We start from the raw sequence: 19,475 nt of genomic DNA on the forward strand, positions 1-19,475 counted from the left end.
GTGCATGTAGATACACTGACAACTGCCTGCTGCCATTCCTGACCTGACCAGTTTTGCACTGGTGTTGAACAGATCCCATAGCTGAATCCCCTTTAGGAGATGGTCTTGGCACTTGCTGGACTTTCTTGGGCGCCCTGAAGTCTTTTTCACAAATTCAGTGGAAATTAGGTTTTTGTGATTTAGTTAATTTTGATAGCAAGGGATGATTGCAATTTATTTCAATTCATCTGATCACTCTTTATAACAATCTAGAGTTTATGGAAATTTCCACTCTAAAAGCTGAAGCATCAGACTTTGTGAAAACCAAAATTTGCGTCAGTCTCAAAATGTTTGGCCACAACCATAGGCGCTATGAATGAAATCATTCACCCCTTGTAGGGCAATGACAGGCGTCACAGTCAGCATTTTATGGACAGCAGAGCTGGGTAGAGGTAGACACCTCGGCTCACATCCTGGAGAAATGTCAACAATGGGGCAATTACGTCAATCACCACCACTGAAGGAGGGGCCGAAGCCCCAAAACTTGTACCTCTGATCCTACACTAGGTGCCCGAACCACAGGAAGCAGCCACACTGCCTAATGTCTTCACTTTATGATAATGTTATTTGTATACTTTATCATTTTATTACGTGGGCATTATATTGTACAACATAATGGAGTGCCATAAACGGACATTCCAGCAGTGAGCACCATCCAAACTAAAGCCAGCTCTGGCCTACAATCATTTCTTTCTATACTTCATTTGCAAACTGGCTTGTGGCTGCAATAATGAAGCGCTTACTTAGGGTCTTTACTGATGGTAGGGAAGATGCACACTCCTCGACAGTACAGCTGGTATCTACGGCGGGTTCCTACAATTTCAAAGTTCAGGGTTTGATCGAAGCTTCCAGTATGGTTTGAGTGAAAATGAATGCGTAGTGTCACTTCGCCACCAGCTGGCACCACCCAGCGGAATATTCCAAGGCTGCAGGCACAAGAAGGAGTGAGAGGGTAGACATCTCAGCGGCACAGGACAAACAACTGCTCTGACAATATTCTTACCGGGGTAACTTCTCTGGCAGACCTTCTCCTGTGACACTGCTGTGGTCCATGTCTGAGACGGGTGTCCTGGCGCCAGGCAGTGGAGAATGGCTCTCCACGTTCTGCTGAGTTTTGCGCAAAGAGGTGGAGCGGCGTTTTTCTTTCTGGCTTTCACGGCCAGTGTCTACAGCTTTCTCCTTCTTGCTATGGCTTTTGGTGGGCGTCAGTTGTTCCTCCTTAGATGAGAGAAGATTCAGAAATCTTAATAATGTAACCAAGGTTTTGAGGTATGACATCTGTGATCATTTGATCCCAAAGAGACTTATACAGACACTGATGAGACATCTCCTCACCCTCAGACCCCTCTATAGCTCCATATACACCGTACAATTTTCTATGGTGATCAACTAAACAGTTTGAACTATCCTAAAAGTCTGGAGCTGGCCACATAAATAAAGCTTCCAGTGTTTCTTGTGATCAGTATGTTTGCTGGGAGAAGAACTGAGATGTCCCTGAATATGTAGGCAATATGTGGGTAGTGAGGTCATCAGTATCAGCTGACGTGTCACAGGGCATGCTTGTGACGCCGCTCAATAACTGTGCAGCTTGTGGACCTCCTCTATGGGTCCTTTTACACAAGACGATTGTCGGGTGCCTAAACGACCATAGTCGTTCCACCGATAATCGCTCACTGAATAGTGTTGTGTGCCAGGGATCTCTTCCATCCACCTGCCTTCATTCAGTTGTTCATAGATGAACAACTACCAGTTTATACAGGCTGATTGCGATTTGGTTTTCATGCCTGCCAAAACTGAAAGACAAATGATAAACAAAAGAATTATCCCTAGCTGTTTAGTCACTGGCAGCGTTTACACTGCACAACTATCGTTCAGATTGTCGCTGGATCATGAGAATCTGAACGATAATTGCTCAGTGTAAACGCTGCCAGAGATAACTGTTCCGTGTACAAGGGCCCTTTGCACCTCAGTCCTAGTGTCTACATACAAGTAGTAGCCAAAGTTTTTGAGACTTGAGATGTTGGCTTTCACAAAGTTTGCTGCTTCAGTGTTTCTATGGTTACTGAAGTACAATTATAAGCATTTCATAAGTTTTTACACTTTTTTGGAAAAATACATCAAGCTTAGGAAAAGATTCAATATTTACAGTGTTGGTGCTTATTTTTCAAGACTTCTGCAATTCCCTTGGCATGCTGAATATCGACTTCTGGACCAAATCCTGACTGATGACAGCCCATTCTGCTTAATTAGCGCTTGGAGACTATCACAATTTCTGTGTTTTTGTTTGTCCACCCGCTTTTTGATAATTGACCACAGGATTTCAATGGGATGAGATCTGCGAAGTTTCCTGGCTATGGACCCAAAATTTCAGTGTTTTGTTCATTGAGTCACTTAGTTATCACTTTTGTCTTGAGACATCATGCTACATCATGCTGGAAAAAGCATTGCTCATCATTAAATTGAAAAAGAAAGCTGCGATTGACCTTCGCTTACACAAGAGTCTACTCAGGGCAAGACAGCTGACTAAAGATGGACTTTGTTTTAGAAATGTATTCTGCTTACCAAATAGAACTCTTTATCATCTGTTTTACTTGATTTGATCTATACATATACTTAACTATGTAAACCTTAACTAAGCTCAGGAATGTTTATAGTTTACCAATTAACCATCTCAGACAGTAAGAAAACAGTGTGTGACTAGGGAAGAGTTTTGCCCAGAGACCGACGTCACTGCAAGTGCTATGGTTTAGTAACCAATAATAGACAATTGTAATAAGTTATGCATATGTATAAGTCAGGTGACCTTTAGCCTTGTTTTCAATGTTTTTTGTCTAAAACGACTTCAGCTTGTTAACAAATAAATGGAATCATTCGTGATTTACACAAATGCTGTGTGACCTGTGATTCTCCGAGCAGCTCTTACTTAACCCCGATTTGGAACACAAGAATATACCTGTCGAAAAACCCAGGACAAGGCAGAATGACTTTGTTATCTACTGGAGACTTTAACCATGCTCCTGCATTGGGACTGACAGATCAATTGGATCCACAGATAAGAAGCTCATTCTTACACTTATATCTGTCCCTTCCTATGCTAAGTCAGTGACGGTAGGCCGGTTGGCAGAAAAAGACACTACTTTTGTGTTTGTGGCTTGTCCCAAGAACCACAAAGAGTTACATTTGTGGCAATGCCTAGACCTGTATAGTTTTATAGAAGTAGTGTTCCGGCATTTGATTTTGCCCTCCTGATCATGACCCAAATATACAGGATGCAGAGGGTAATGCCTGGACTGATATAGTTTAAATGTGAAAGCGTGGAAGGATAAGCGTGAGGGCAGAGTCTCTCAGAGGAAGACGGCCAAGCAAATTGTAGAGAAAAAAAGGAAAGAGTGCAGTCAAGGGGAATCAGAGAATGTTAAAACGTGCGGGAATGAATTCAGAAGGTTGTTTGAATGTTGAGAGGTAAAATGGCAAAGAGTTGGAAGAGAGTTCCAGATAAAGTGACGTGTGATGGATAAAAGAAATATGCAAGTGGAAATTGGGCATGTGTTGTGTTCAGATCATCATCAGATGACCAATATTGGATGAAACATGGCAAAATGCGGAAAGAATTTTTCTCACCTGCGCGTTTCGTTCACTGACATATACAATTTTTCTCACCTGCGCGTTTCGTTCACTGACAGCAGTGCTATGTAAGTATAATCCCAGTCCCATCTACTTCACATGATAAGCTTATAAGTTTCTATGAATTAATAAATGTTCCAGCTGTTTATGTAGTATGGAATTGCAGTTTGTAAGGGGGAAAAGAATGTTAAGGTGATATTAAAAGTTGACAGTAAAATTGGCTGTTGTGCAGTTCTATTACTAGAAAGGGTTAATGGTTCTTTACTTTCCTCAAGGATAAGATGAATTCTAAAAGGGAGAGGCTGTCAGCTTCAGAGAACTGTGTGAGAATTTGTGATATTTGCTGCACAAGACAATTAGGTTGTGATAACTGTCAGTTTTGATCAAAAATGTGGATCTGTTGGTTTTGTGAATTTTTGCTTGTGTGAAAGTGAAGGGCTTGTGTATGTGTTATATTGTGTTCTATCTAGTATGTGAACCTTTGGACTGTTAGACTTAAAATAAGAAAACACGCTTAAACAGTTAGCCAGCTAGGTGATGTAAGGAAAAGGAGAGAAGAGTATGTAATGGTTTTGACCCTCCTCAACAAAGACCAGCCTATCAGAGAAGTGTATCCTCATTTAAGTGAAGTATGTGTGTAATATATCAAAATATTGGGTCCTACTTATTTGAATACTATTGAATTATTATGCCAAAATAAGATAATTAAGTACTTGATAAGCCTGATATATACATTACAAACAGAATTAAGTTAATAACAAAAATTTACTTCAAGGGTATCACATTTCAAATGTAGGTAGATTTAGGCTGGGTTCACACAGGGCGGATTTGCCGCGCGGAATTTCGCTGCGGCAAATCCGCCCGCGGCCGCTAATCTCGGGATTAGCCAGCCATGTGGACGAGATTTCTCAGAAATCTCGTCCACACAGGACCGCCAATCTGCTGCGGTAAGTCAGGCTGGAACCGCGGCTGCGGTTTCAGAATATGCAGCATGTCTGTTTATGTTTTCTTTCCGCCGCGGCCGCGCTGTCCTCTATGGGAGCGCCGGCCACAACGGAAAAGCGAGCGGCCGGGCCGCTTCAAAGCCGCTGCGGGTTTTTCCGCGGCGGTTCTCCCAGCAGAAATCTCGCGGTTTTTGCTGCGGCCAAACCGCGGGATTTCCGCCGGGAATACGCCCTGTGTGAACCCAGCCTTAAAGGGGTTGTCCCGCGGCAGCAAGTGGGTCTATACACTTCTGTATGGCCATATTAATGCACTTTGTAATATACATTGTGCATTAATTATGAGCCATACAGAAGTTATAAAAAGTTTTATACTTACCTGCTCCGTTGCTAGCGTCCTCGTCTCCATGGTGCCGACTAATTTTCGCCCTCCGATGGCCAAATTAGCCGCGCTTGCGCAGTCCGGGTCTTCTGCTCTCTTCAATGGAGCCGCTCGTGCAGAATGCCGGCTCCGTGTAGCTCCGCCCCGTCACGTGCCGATTCCAGCCAATCAGGAGGCTGGAATCGGCAGTGGACCGCACAGAAGAGCTGCGGTCCACGGATGCAGAGGATCCCGGCGGCCATCTTCACAGGTAAGTATAGAAGTCACCGGAGCGCGGGGATTAAGGTAAGCGCTCCGGTGAGCTTTCTGTACGTCCCTGCATCGGGGTTGTCTCGCGCCGAACGGGGGGGGGGGTTGAAAAAAAACAAAACCCGTTTCGGCGCGGGACAACCCCTTTAAGATGTCAGAGACCTGCCCAGTCAATTTATTAGGGGTATACATGCTTACAGCAATACAAGCAGAAATTGAATATACCCCAAATGATATTAGGCCCTTAATGAACCAGCAGTTAACCACTATGTGTAAAGTTCTTACCATTGCAGATTGTTATGACAATTCTTTCCCTTATTTACAACAAGTTTTTGCACAGGTACCAGAGGAGTGGTGGCCCCCTTATTGTCACCGTCCCTCATGCAGTCATGAATATACTGCATTGAGCACAAACTAAACATCTTTTAGCTGCCAGAATCACTGAGTATGAGACAGCGCTGCTAGTATCCTCACATCACGATCAAGATAGTTCTGCTGAATTTGGAAAGGGGGAGGTAGAGGCAGAAGGTAGACTATGACATTGAATCTCAAGCGCATGATAGTCTGGTAACAGGGGTTTTGAAAATGTTGTTTAAACTTCCAATGCTAATGCAGATTTTGAATTTTCTGTAGATGGTTCCAGATATCATGAAAATGGACAAGCAGAACAGGTTATGCAGTGGTATCCAACAATGGTAATTGTAGAAAAAACACTCTCTTCTGGGGAAGTTTTCTCAGGAGGCCAAGCTGATGGTGTTCGCTGAAGCATGTAAGCTCCCTGCAGGTAAGACTGTTTATGTCTACACCGACTCCAGGTACGCATTTGGTATTGCACACAATTTTGCACCTTTGTAGCGCAGTAGAAATGTCATGGAGTCTTTGAGTGAGCCAATCCAGAATGCAGAGGCAGTGTTTTCTTGTACAAGGCTTTAGCTCTTCCTGTATAGGTGGCTATCATCAAAGGCCAGGCTAATATGAAGACGACAACTCATGAGGCTCTAGGAAACCAGAGAGCAGATGCAGCACCGACTCCCCTTGAATGAGATAACGGCTGTTAACTTAGTTGCACCCAAAGCGGGTGTGGATATCTCTTTATTGCTTAAAATTAAAGGAACAGGCCTCAAAGAGAGAAAAAAAAGAATGACAAAAAAGGTAATAATCTCACCTATGTAGCAGGTTATGTTAGCTCCCGTCTTATATTTCTTGTTGTGTCCTTTTTTCAGCATGAAGAAAGCAGTCTCTCACCCATACCGCTCGATCCTAGGCGGTTTCTTGACACAAGTGCATTTAAATGATAGGAGCTTGGATGCATAGAGATAAAAACTTTCTTCTCTCTTTATTCAGTATGTGTCCATCATAACAAGGAAAATACAGACGTCCCGAGGACGCGTTTCAACCTTCTCAGGTGATCAAGACCTGAGAAGGTTGAAACGCGTCCTGAGGACGTCTGTATTTTCCTTGTTATGATGGACACATACTGAATAAAGAGAGAAGAAAGTTTTTATCTCTATGCATCCAAGCTCCTATCATTTAAATGCACTTGTGACAAAAAAAGGAGCAGAACACTGACAGGGTCTGGAGGAAGGGTAAGCTCCTGTACCTTCCCCGTACGCTCTACTCCACGATGTCTTACCTGAGCCATAGGGGAACCCATCAATTCGAGAAGGTAATGTGTGGTATAGTGTTTTATGCTTGGCTTGACCCAGGGTTAAATACTGCTGCGACCCGGTTTGTACAGGGCTGCATGGTATGTGCCCATCACAACCTAGGCCAATTGGTCAAGATACCTTACCACTGTGAGCCGCGGATAGACTATCCTTTTCAGCGACTGTTGATTACCTACATATGGCTACCAAAGGTAGCTGTTTTGAAGTTTGTATTGGTTTGCGTAGACCTCTTCTCATGTTAGCTAGAGGCGTGGCTTGTAAAATAAAGTAAATAAAATGTCAAAGCCAACACTACAGCTAAGAAATTGTTGAATAAAGTAATTTCCATATATAGTGTACCAGAAGTCATAGAAAATAATAGAGGTACACATTTATTAGCCCTCTACTCAGTCAGAACCACGCCTAATTGTAAGACTAAGGTGTCCCCATATGAAGCTTTGTTTAGTAGGGCTCCTGTAGCAGGCCTATACCTTTTTCAGGCCCAGTATGAGGACCTCACCAGTGCTTTATATCAGGAGTTAATTGTCACTCATAAATGTGTATTTTCTCAATTCCAGATCCAGACTCAAAAGACTAGGAGGGGGGGGGGGCACTTAGTTTTGCTTTCAAGTGACTGAGTTGTCCTTAAAGGACATATCAAAAAAAGTTTGGAAGCGAGATTTGATGGTCCATACCAGATCCAGTTGACAACTGCCACTTCAGTCAAATTGGAAGGAAAAGACAACTGCATACACACTAGCCGCTAGAGTCCTCAATTCTAAACCAGAAAAAGATTCTTATTATGTGCTGCCGTACACACACGGACTCAATAATGTGTTAGAAGATGTTTGTTAAAAATCATGAAGTACTTGTTGTGGCATTTGCTAATGCAGAAAACAAAAATATTGATACAACATAACACGGTAATAGCCATGCCACCTAGAATATACATAATCTGTAGTCATGAAGCATACAAATGGTTCCCTCTTACATACAGGGCTTTGTATCCTTGCTAGGCTCACACTTGCCACCTTTGTGCTACCGCATGATGGTCTGTCATAAACAGTAAGCCCTGAACACACACTCTTCAAGAGAGCTGTGAACAAATGGCCTCGGCCTAATGGTGAGCGGCATGTAATGTCTTTGGGCATGGCTCATAGGCTGGTTCATTTGCCTATTCATACTACAAATGTTGCATTAGCTAGGGGAAGCTACACAGACTATCTAGATGATCAGATTTTTGCAGTATTGGGGACTGGTTAATCAAACTAATACAAATCAAGCTTAATTGATTGTTGTTACTAACCAACACACAATAGTGCTAAATTACCTTACAGCTGCCCAAAGTGGAATATGCCAGTATATTTTTGTACTTTGGTATGTTTAGGTATTCTCATGCATCAAAAATTTGATTACAATTTCAGGGCAAAAAAGGGAAGCCAGTCAGCTGGATGAAACCTGTGAGAGACCTCCCACACTGCTGAAGTAATAGCTCTGGGGTCTAGCAATACATAATGGCAGGGAAATAAATGACATAGCATGTGATATGGCAAAGGCCCTAAACACTACCTCACAGGTTCTTGACTTATTGTTGAATCTACAAGGTACTAGGAAGGCGACTCTGCAGCACAAAGCTACAAGTGATTTCCTATGGATGGTAATAAATTGTGGATGTGAGGAATATAAAGGTTTGTGTTTTTTCAACCTAACTGATAATTCAGAATTTATTAATAAAAAAAATATTAAGGATATCAAAAAGGTAGTACAGACACTCAGGCAAGAGAAGGACCAGGGATGGTTTGATTCGCTCTTCGGTTCCTGGTTTTGTGCATCTTCAACTCTTAGGTATAGTTGCGGTGTAGTGGTCAGCAGTATACTCTTTTGCTGTTGCCTTCAGTGCACACCTAATCTGGTGAGTTCATATAATACTTGGCTCATGGGTCCACGAACACACACAGGATCACAACTCATATTATTAAGGGAAATCCGGTAGATGGTTGCGTCATGTATACTCATGCCATATCTATACCCATATCCAGAACACACGAGTCTCTTACCCTTACACCCAGGGTTAGCATAGAGGGGATGTGACAGGGCAGACCTACGTGGGTGTAACCGGGTGGATTATAGATGATAATTTGGAATGTCCATCAGGTAAGGCAACACGTTCCTCGGTGTTTAGCCCAAGTTTCAGAGATGAGAATAGAGATCATACTAGCACTGGGACAATGTGACATGAGGAAATAGTCGCAAAAGGCGGGATTTATGAGAAAAACCATAGTGTCCGAACACCATCTTATTCCCCACTCCATTTTTTAACTTACTTAACACAAGTATTCAGATATTTTGTTCAGAAGAAAAGGACAATCAAAAGATTAGAAGACCTGATGAAGAAAGCTGTGATTGACCTTCACTCACACAAGAGTCTACTCAGGGCAAGACAGCTGACTAAAAATGGACTTTGTTTTAGAAATGTATTTTTTACCATGAGGCCGGTCAGGGACCCCGGGTGGCAGTGGCGCGGTTCGCCGCGGCATTCTGGGATGATGTTGCACCCACGTTCGGGTCAGTGAGTGGCGGCGCCGTGCTCCGGTGTGCGGGCACGGCATGTGGCACGCGCAGCTGTTCACGCGCATGTGCCTGCTATGAGAGGCGCGCGCGCTCTAGTTCTGTGAGTTATAGTGGCTGGCTGGGAGCTCCGGTGAGCCGGCTTGATTGGTCTCCGCCCTAGGGGCGGAGACTCCTGAATATAGTCTAGCAGCCGCTGATAGCAGTTGCCAATTATTGGTTCCGTCCTCTGTGTGTTTGACCACGGTCCTGCTCCACTGGAAGTTACCCTGTCCCGATCCAACTCTGCCTGTGTTCTGTGGTTTCCTTTCGTGTTGGTTATTCAGTCTGCCTAGCCTGTCAGTACTAGTGAGTAGTCACCTACAAAAGGTACGGTGGTTCCTTCCTGTCCTGCCACTAGGCAGCGTAGGCTCAGAGTTGGCGGCCTGCAAATGTCCACCTTTGGGGCTATCTCCAGGAAGGGACATTGGCATGGGTGAAGGTCAGGGAGTCCCACGCCGTGCGTACCTGTGCACACCACTAGTACTATAACATAATAACTAGCCGAGAAAATATTTTCCTGCATTTTTTTGTGGTAGGATTTACTGTGTGAATGGAGTCCAACAATACAATTACCGGTCAGATTCGGGACCTGGCCGGGATGGTTCAGGACCTGTCGGGGCGTCTCAGCCATCATGAGCAGCGGTTGGTTGTGCCCGCTGATCCAGTACCAGAATTGAAATGCCCATTACCTGAGGTGTTCTTGGGGGACCAGAAAAAATTCTTTGTATTCTGGGAGGCTTCTAAGTTGTTTTTTCGCTTGCGGCCTTGTTCCTCTGGGTCTGAGTCCCAACGGGTGGGGATAGTTATGTCGTTGCTCAGAGAAGGGCCTCAGTCATGGGCCTATTCTTTATCGGCTGATTCCGCTTGTCTGCAGTCGGTAGACACTCTTTTTTCCTTGAGCTCTGGAATATTTTTGATGAACCCGATCATGCGGGTTATACAGTCAGTAATTTGTTGGCCCTACACCAGGGGCGTCAGTCGGCAGAAGAATATTGCTCTAGTTTCAGGCAGTATTCTGGTGAATCAGCGTGGAACGACTGTGCGCTCAAAGATTTATATTTGGTAGGCCTGTCTGATGCAGTAAAAGATCTATTGCTGTCCCATCCGTCACCCTCTACCTTGAATCAGGCTATGGAATTGGCAGTCAGAGCTGATCGTAGGCTCAGGTCTAGAAGGGAAGCTAAGCTAGAGGCCTGTCAAGAACGCAGTGCCAAGTTTCTGGCGACTTCTACAGCCTGTACCCCATTGTCAACCCCCGGAGATGATGGTATGGAAGTGGACCAATTGAGTCCTGGAGAGCGGAGGTGCTTCCGGGTTTCTAAGCAACTCTGTTTTTACTGCGGCAAGGCTGGTCATCGCATCGCATCCTGCCAGGAAAGGCAGCTACGGAAGAAGCAGGAAAACTTTAGCTCCTAGATGACTGTCAGGAGGGTCATCTAGGAGGTCAGGTACTCCCTAAATTACTGGTGCCTTGTAGTGTGTCTTACAAGGCTTTTCACAGGGTGGGACAGGCATTTATAGATTCTGGGTCGGCCGCGAACCTTATCCATTTACAGTTCGTAAGACCACTGTTGTCAAGTTTTACCGCATTAGGTTTGCCGATCCACTTTACCAGTATCGATGCAAGCTCTCTATCCTCTGGGGTAGTGCGGTGGAGGACACCAGAACTTCGGTTCATGGTGGGCGCATTACATTCAGAGGTTATTTCATTTCTGGTCATGGAGAAGATGTGCGTGGATATCATTCTGGGATTGCCGGGGCTAAGGACGCACAATCCTCAGTTCGATTGGACTACGCTGGAGCTAGTTCGATGGGGAGGGTCCTGTCAGGATCATCTTGTGTAAATCCTGTTACATTGTGCTCCACCGATATTATTAGTCTTCCAGACTATTTACAGGAGTTTCAAGATGTGTTCTCTAAGAAGCTTTCTGAGGTATTGCCCCCACACCGCGAATGGGACTGTAGGATTGATCTTGTCCCGGATAGTCCCATCCCTAAGGGGGCCATATTTAATCTGTCGGGTCGAGAGCATGAGGCTCCTAAATCCTATATTTCAGAGGCTTTTGCCAAGGAACATATCAGACCATCAAAGTCACCAGCTGGAGCAGGCCTATTATTTGTTGAAAAGAAGGATGGGTCTTTGCGGCCTTCAGTACTCGCTCCCTTTAATCTCTGATCTGTTGTATCAGGTGGTGGGAGCATGCTGGTTCTCTAAGCTTGACCTTTGGGGGGTTTATATTTTGATACGTATTAAGGCTGGTGACGAGTGTAAAACCGCGTTCAACACCCCGTTGGGGCACTTCGAGTGTCTGGTTATGCCCTTCGGGTTATGCAACGCCGCTGCAGTTTTTCAGCGGTTTATAAACGCGGTCTTCCACGATTACCTAGGCGTTTATATGGTTGTCTATTTGGACAACATTTTGGTATACTCGTCGGATTGAGACACGCATGTCAGACATCGCCGTTTGGTGTTAGAGCAGCTATGGGAGTACCAATTGTATGTTAAATTGGAGAAGTGCTCATTTGGGGTCAAACACGTGTCATTCCTTGGGTACATCATCACTCCAACTGATGTGTGTATGGAGTCAGACAAGGTTGCTGCAATCACACAATGGGTTAAACCAGATAATTTGTAGGCTCTTCAGCGCTTTCTTGGGTTTGTCAACTTTTACAGAAAATTTATCAGAAATTTTTCAGTGATTGCACGACCGCTGACTGATCTCACTAAAAAAAGTGAGCTTCAGAGGCGTTTGAGCAACTTAAGAGGGCTTTTTCCACTGCCATGGTGCTTGCTCAGCTGGACCCTCAGAAGCCCTTTTTCATGGAGGATGACGCTTCGGAGGTTGGAGTGGGTGCAGTCTTCTCCCAGGAATTGGTGGGCCAGTCAGGGTATAGTCCGTGTTCCTTCTTTTCCCGTAGATTCAGTAGCGCAGAGCACAACTACAATGTGGGGAACAGAGAATTGTTGGCAATAAAATGGGCATTTGAGGAATGGCATCATCTTCTGGAGGGGGACCGACACCAGGTGACAGTCTTCACCGATCACAAGAACTTAGTGTATCTTGAGAATGCTAAGCGGCTCAATGCGTGGCAAGCCAGTTGGGCGCTTTTCTTCTCGAGATTCAATTTTACAGTCACGTACCTGCCAGGAGATAAAAATGTGAAAGCTGACGCCCTCTTCCACAGTTTCGGGACTCTGGAGGTTGTGGACTCTTCTCCGGAAGGCATTCACCCTTCCGGTGTCGTGGTGGCAGCCCTGACACGGAACCTTCCAGCTCAGTTTCAGGAATATCAACAAGACGCTGCAGAGAAGGTTCCGGTAGGGAAGTTATTTGTACCAATGTCTCTGCGGTTGTTGGTTCTGGAGGAGTCTCATTCCTCTGTTTTTGCAGGGCATTTGGGGGTCCAGGGGACTCTTGAGCTATCTTCCTGATTCTGCTGGTGGCCCGGCATGGCACGGGAGGTCCGGGAGTTCGTAAATTGGTGCTTAGCTTGTGCATGTGGCAAGAGTCGCCGTAAGAGCCGTGGGGGACCATTTAGGCAGTTGCCAGTACCTGGTAGGCCATGGTCACACGTGTCCATGGATTTTGTCAATGACCTGCCTGTGTCACAAGGTTGTTCCACCATTTTGGTAGTTGTTGACAGGTTCTCGAAAATGGCCCATTTTGTTGCTCTAAAAAAATTATCATTACCGTTGAATTAGTGAAGATTTTCATTAGAGAGATTATAAGATTGCACGAAATACCTGTCGATATAGTTTCGGTTCAGGGGGTGCAACTCGTGGCCCAATTCTGGAGGGCCTTCTGTAAAAACTTGGGAACATCTCTGTCTTTCTCATCAGCGTTTCATCTGCAGACGAATAGGCAAACGGAACGTAAAAATCAAGACCTAGTTCAATACTTGCGTCTTTTTGTGGGCGAGAGGGTCAGTCGGTGGGTAGAGTTTTTACCTTTGGCCGAATTTGCCATAAATAATCGTATTAGTATAGTGACGGGGGTGTCACCTTTCTTTTGTGTGTTTGGTCGACTTCCATTCCAGTACATACAGTTTGTCCCGCTGTTGATGTTGTTACCATTGAGTCGCGGGAGGTCTGGAATGGTGTACACAAGAACCTGGAGGAAGCAAGTGGTCATATGCAACTACATAGTTTTAAAAGGTCCACTGTTTCTGAGCCATTTCAGGTTGAACAGAAGGTCTATCTGTCCACGAAGAATTTAAAATTGAAGCTCCCCTCGGTAAAGCTAGCGCTGCATTTTATCGGTTCCTTTGCCATAACGCAAGTCATTAATCCTCTAGCCTACGAGTTGGATTTACCGGGTTCTTGGAGGGTACATAGGGTGTTTCATAAATCCCTTTTGAAGTTGTTTATCCCTCCGGTGACCTTTAGCCTCACTTTCAATGTTTTTTTGTCTAGGAGGACTATAAATACTTTGGCTTGTTAACAAATAAATGGAATCATTCACGATTTACACAAATGCTGTGTGATCTGTGATTCTCTGAGCAGCTCTTACTTAACCCTAATTTGGAATACAAGAATATACCTGTAGCGCTCCATTGTGCTGACACTAGGAAGGAAGAAATTGGCAATAGTCTAGAAAACACTTGCATATCAGTAAAAGAAAAGAAATATGGGGAAATGTACTCGTTAGGGGTACCCAGCAATTGACTAGCTCTAGGCATTACTGATAGTAATGGACTATATCAACTGTTTCATGGAAAGGCTCATTGAGGAAGCAAAAGCTGTAGTCGACCACCTAGGATGGTTGGTACCCTAGTAGTAAGTGGGTTCAGACCTTATTAGTCCAATACTAAGTGGCAGCGCACTAGAAGGTGGCTGAGTGATAACAATACCAGTGGGAGAGGCTGGACTGAATATCAGGATGCTCCATTGTACAGTGCGACATTAGGTACTACATTACACAGATTCCTTAGATTCTAGCATAGAGTGATATGCGATATATGATCAATACTAGTGCTGAGCATTATCAACATAAGAAAAATAGTCTGAAAACAAAAGATCAATGTGCCATATGGAAATGCTCCACTCAGGTAAAGCGAAAAAGCAGATATTGATTAACCGCAAACTAAATACTCCGTCCTAGGAGATGTAAAGATGCTGTAGGGTGGATTAACTGTGAGAAGCCTGCGTGTAGCAGGTACATGGCAACCTGATCTGCGGAGAGAGGAAAATTTGTCTGGGACTGGTCATAACAGTGTGGTTTTGAAGATATTTGGGGCATGATATGATTCTGATAGATTATGTCTCAGCATAAACCCGGATTTATGGAAGGTGATCAGACAACTAGAAACTACTGGAATTATGATGCCCAGCTATGCAGACTGTAGCAGGTACATTGTTATTCCTCCCACGTATGGAAGTGTTAAAGACACTGTAGATACTATGCCTGACCATGGTAAAGTTACTGCTCTAGGAGTGCCTAATGCCGTTTACTCACCTTGTGTTCATCCTCTTCGCTTCAGTTCTCTCAGGGCACCAGCAGGGTCACTGTCTCAATGACTGGCACTTAGAGGTAACAGATTGCTGGAATTTGGGGTAGCAGGCAGGACCCTCAAGTGACCCCATGGCTGGCAGGAAGCAGAGTTGTAGCGCCACTCCGTTCTGCTTGGTCTTCTTGGAGGAAGGAGTAACAGTGTGTCAGATGCAGAACTGTTAGCCCTCCTCAATTGGGGACAATCAGGGAAGTTAGCTCAACCCTGAAGCCCAGCTAGAGGGCAAAAAAATAAAAAATAAAATAAAATAAAAAAGGACTGAAGACCTGCAGAGGACTGCCTCCTACGGACACTAAACTAAAACTGATTTAGCTCAGTTCCTTTAGGAGGGGTATAGTTGGAAGTAGAGATTAATTCTTTCTTTGCTTAGTGCCGCCTCCTAGTGGCAGCAGCTATACCCAAGGTCTTATGTGTCCCCCAATGATATGGACTAGAAATTATAATAAAATACAAGCACTGATTAGGAAAAATGTGTTGCCATCAGTCAGAATTTGGCCCAGAAGTTGATATTTAGCATGCCAGGACGAATAGCAGAAGTCTTGAAAAAAAAAGAGTCAATTCTGTAAATATTGAGTCTTTGCCTAAACTTAATGTATTTGTCAATAAAAATGTAAAATCTTATGAAATGCTTATAATTGTACTTTAGTATACCATAGAAACATCTGACTAAAAGATCTAAAACACTGAAGAAGAAAACTTTGTGAAAACCAAAATTTCTGTAAGTCTGAAAACTTTTGGCTATGACTGTAGATAACATCGGCAGACAGACGGACAGCGGCAATCTTACTTTAAGCATGGCGATAGTAAGTGCGGGCTCAGATTCAGGTTCTGAATCCTTCTTATCTTCAGTTATCACATTCGGGTCATCGTGGGATGCTGCAAGTAAGGTGAAGTGGCCAAACGTCTCTGGAGAAGTCAACAAAGTCCTCCTTTCAGGGAAGGTAATGACTGAGAAGAGGTATGGTGGTGGAATGGGAGGACCATTCAGGCTGAGTCCAAGGCCTTCGAGCACCTGTTAGGAACAGTAAAGTAAAAAGTATATCACAACGTCCATGATTATGTAGGGTGGGTAATGACAGGGGGCATCATGATGCAGCCACTCTGTACATGGGATGATGTTGGATGGCTAACAACAGGATGCATTTGCAACAAATCTTATTCTGAGGTAGTGTACATACAACAAGTGTGCTCCTACATATCCATATATTCTCACCTCATCCACTGAGGGCAAGAAGCCACTCTTCAGAATCTTCTCACTGCTGTTAGGGTCTCCAGACACCTGAAGGTCATACAAAGGGACCCCCACATCCATCTTCAGCTCTGCCTCCCTGATCTCCTGCCCTTCCTTCTCAGGCCCTTTGTAGACTCTTTCATCCTCTGTGGTTCTCAGCTTATCAAGGCACTCCTCCACTCTTTCCTTCTCCGCTCTTTCCTTCTCCGCTCTTTCCTTCTCTGCCTTCTCCCTCTCCAGTCTCTCCTGTCGTTCTCGGTCTTTACGATGCTTCTTGCCGGAGGGTGCTTGCCGCTCGGGTGCCTGGTCCTCCCCTTCATGCTGTCCATCTTCTACAGTGGAAGATGGAACTAGAACTCCCTGTATTCGGTCCCAGAATGTCAGGATGTGCAGGATCTCCTTCTGAGAGGACTCGTATATCTTGAACCTCCGCACCAGCTGCTTCTCACTCTCACTAGCAGAGTCTTTGTCAGGGTCTTCCTCGGCACTCACATGCTGGAGAAGCTCTCGGTTTTTCTTTTTTCTTCCTTCATCGCCCTCACACAACACAGAATCTGATTGGTTCAGTGAAACTTTTCGTTCAGTTCCAGAGCCTGATCGTTGTTCTGATTTCACAGCTAGCAGACCTGGGGCCTGATAAAGCGGAATTACAGACAGAGGGGTTCAGTGCATTGTGAGGGTACAGACACCAACAATGGCAATGACAATAAGTTCAAAAATGTACTTGGGGAGTTGGAGGGGACAGCTGTTGTGTCAGCAGAAGAGACAGCCACTGGAGCTGTGTAGAAGACAGCCTTTTAGGGCTGCATAGGAGACAGCCTTTTGGTCAGTGGACAGAGTTGGAGGGGACAGGTAGGAGAAAGAAGAGTAGGCAGCAGAGGTGTCAGCCTTTCAGGCAGCATAGTGAACACTGTTGGGGACACAGAGGGAATAGAGTTGGAGTAGCAGAGGGGTCAGCATTTCGGACAGCAGAGGGGACGGCCTTTAATGCAGAAGAGGGGACAGCGTTGAGGCCATGCAGGGAACAGAGTTAGGGTAGCAGAGGGGTCAGTGTTTCGGGCAGCAGAGGGGACGGCCTTTCGGGCAGCAGAGGGGACTGTGTTGAGGCCGTGAAGGTAACAGAGTTAGGGTAGCAGAGGGGTCAGCGTTTCGGGCAGCAGAGGGGACAGTGTTGAGGCCATGCAGGTAACAGAATTGGGGTAGCAGAGGGGTCAGCGTTTCGGGCAGCAGAGGGGACGGCTTTTCCAGCAGCAAAAGGGATAGTGTTGAGGCCGTGCAGGGAACAGAGTTGGGGTAGCAGAGGGGTCAGCATTTTGGGCAGCAGAGGGGACAGTGTTGAGGGTGTGCAGGTAACAGGGTTGGGGTAGCAGAGGGGATGGCCTTTCAGGGGACAGTGTTGAGGCCTGCACCTGTTTACTCCCAGTTTGACTCTTCTTCCCATCTTTATCAGAATCACGGCTCTTTCCTCTCTTGGACTTCCTCTTCAGCTCTTCTTCCTCTCTTTGCTTCAGCAGCTCTTCCTGCAGCTTTCGCTCCTGCTCCTCTCTCGCCAGCTTTTCTTCTTGCTCTCTGCACCCCAAAGAGAATCAGAGACATTTAGCACCCAGAAGTTACACACAGATGGAGCAGACTGCGAGTTTGAGAGAGGTAAGAGATGACACCTTTTCTTACGTTCCTTCAAGGCCCTGAGACGCAGTCCATCAATTCGTGCTTTCTCCTCAGCCGGTAACTGATCGTATTCCTCCTCGTCCATCTCCTCCATGCTGATTTTCTCCAGAGCCTGAATCTTCAGCTGCTCCTGTTCTGTATTAGAAAGAGAAAAGCCGTCATGAAATCCATCCAACACAATCTTTTCCAAACTCTGAAATACAATGTGTGGAAAAGGTTCCCGTCCTCATGGAGAGCAAGCATGGACATCCATGGCAAATAACACGGCGGCTCCTGATAAATAACATGGAGGCCACTGATATATAACACAGAGTCCCCCCATACATAACATGGAGGCTCCTGATATATAACATGGATATCCCCGATATACAACACAGATGCCCCTGATAAATAACATGGAGACCCTTAATATATAACATGGAAGCTCATGATATATAACACGGAGGCCCTTGTTACCTTCCTGCTGCTTGCAGGCATTTTCTCGAGCTTTCATTGTGGCGTAATCCTGACGCAGATTGATAAGGTATATGTGCCGGCGATTATTTAGAGCCTTCAGAAGAATGTGGAGCGCAGACGACATGTTGTGGGCAAACAACGTATTGAGACCATCAAACACCACCCCGCGGAAGCAGTCATTTAACTGAGAGGGAAGAAGAGGGGGAGACAAAATGAAGAGGGGTAACAGACACGAGAATTATACATGGCCGCGTACACAGATATAAAACTCACACAGCCTTGTACAATGACCAACAATGGTATCAATAATACATGACCATCACTCAGAGGTCGGTGTACTGGCGTCACTCAGAGGTCAGCGCACTGGCGTCACTCAGAGGTCAGCGTACTGGCGTCACTCAGAGGTCAGCGTACTGGCGTCACTCAGAGGTCAGCGTACTGGCGTCACTCAGAGGTCAGCGTACTGGCGTCACTCAGAGGTCACCGCACTGGCGTCACTCAGGGGTCACCGCACTGGCGTCACTCAGGGGTCACCGCACTGGCGTCACTCAGGGGTCACCGCACTGGCGTCACTCAGAGGGCAGTGCACTGGCGTCACTCAGAGGGCAGTGCACTGGCGTCACTCAGAGGGCAGTGCACTGGCGTCACTCAGAGGGCAGCGCACTGGCGTCACTCAGAGGTCAGCGTACTGGCGTCACTCAGAGGTCAGCGTACTGGCGTCACTCAGAGGTCAGCGTACTGGCGTCACTCAGGGGTCACCGCACTGGCGTCACTCAGGGGTCACCGCACTGGCGTCACTCAGGGGTCACCGCACTGGCGTCACTCAGGGGTCACCGCACTGGCGTCACTCAGGGGTCACCGCACTGGCGTCACTCAGGGGTCACCGCACTGGCGTCACTCAGGGGTCACCGCACTGGCGTCACTCAGGGGTCACCGCACTGACGTCACTCAGGGGTCACCGCACTGGCGTCACTCAGGGGTCACCGCACTGGCGTCACTCAGGGGTCACCGCACTGGCGTCACTCAGAGGGCAGTGCACTGGCGTCACTCAGAGGGCAGTGCACTGGCGTCACTCAGAGGGCAGTGCACTGGCGTCACTCAGAGGGCAGTGCACTGGC

At 45.9% G+C, this 19,475-nt stretch overlaps 1 protein-coding gene across 2 annotated transcripts in view; it reads right to left on the reverse strand.

The window, feature by feature from the left end:
* HYDIN (HYDIN axonemal central pair apparatus protein) overlaps window positions 1-19,475 on the reverse strand; it is a 110,377-nt gene that overhangs the window by 26,459 nt on the left and 64,443 nt on the right. For both annotated transcript variants that reach the window (XM_066583641.1, XM_066583640.1), the window contains exons 43-49: window positions 18,358-18,541; window positions 17,895-18,036; window positions 17,643-17,802; window positions 16,216-16,866; window positions 15,790-16,014; window positions 1,043-1,257; window positions 783-965 (exon numbers count right to left, since the gene is read on the reverse strand). In XM_066583641.1, coding sequence (XP_066439738.1) covers window positions 783-965; window positions 1,043-1,257; window positions 15,790-16,014; window positions 16,216-16,866; window positions 17,643-17,802; window positions 17,895-18,036; window positions 18,358-18,541 — 1,760 coding nt within the window. The remainder of the gene's footprint in view (window positions 1-782; window positions 966-1,042; window positions 1,258-15,789; window positions 16,015-16,215; window positions 16,867-17,642; window positions 17,803-17,894; window positions 18,037-18,357; window positions 18,542-19,475) is intronic.

This window comes from Eleutherodactylus coqui, chromosome 11, assembly GCF_035609145.1.
Source record: "Eleutherodactylus coqui strain aEleCoq1 chromosome 11, aEleCoq1.hap1, whole genome shotgun sequence".
NCBI classification, from domain to species: domain Eukaryota; kingdom Metazoa; phylum Chordata; class Amphibia; order Anura; family Eleutherodactylidae; genus Eleutherodactylus; species Eleutherodactylus coqui.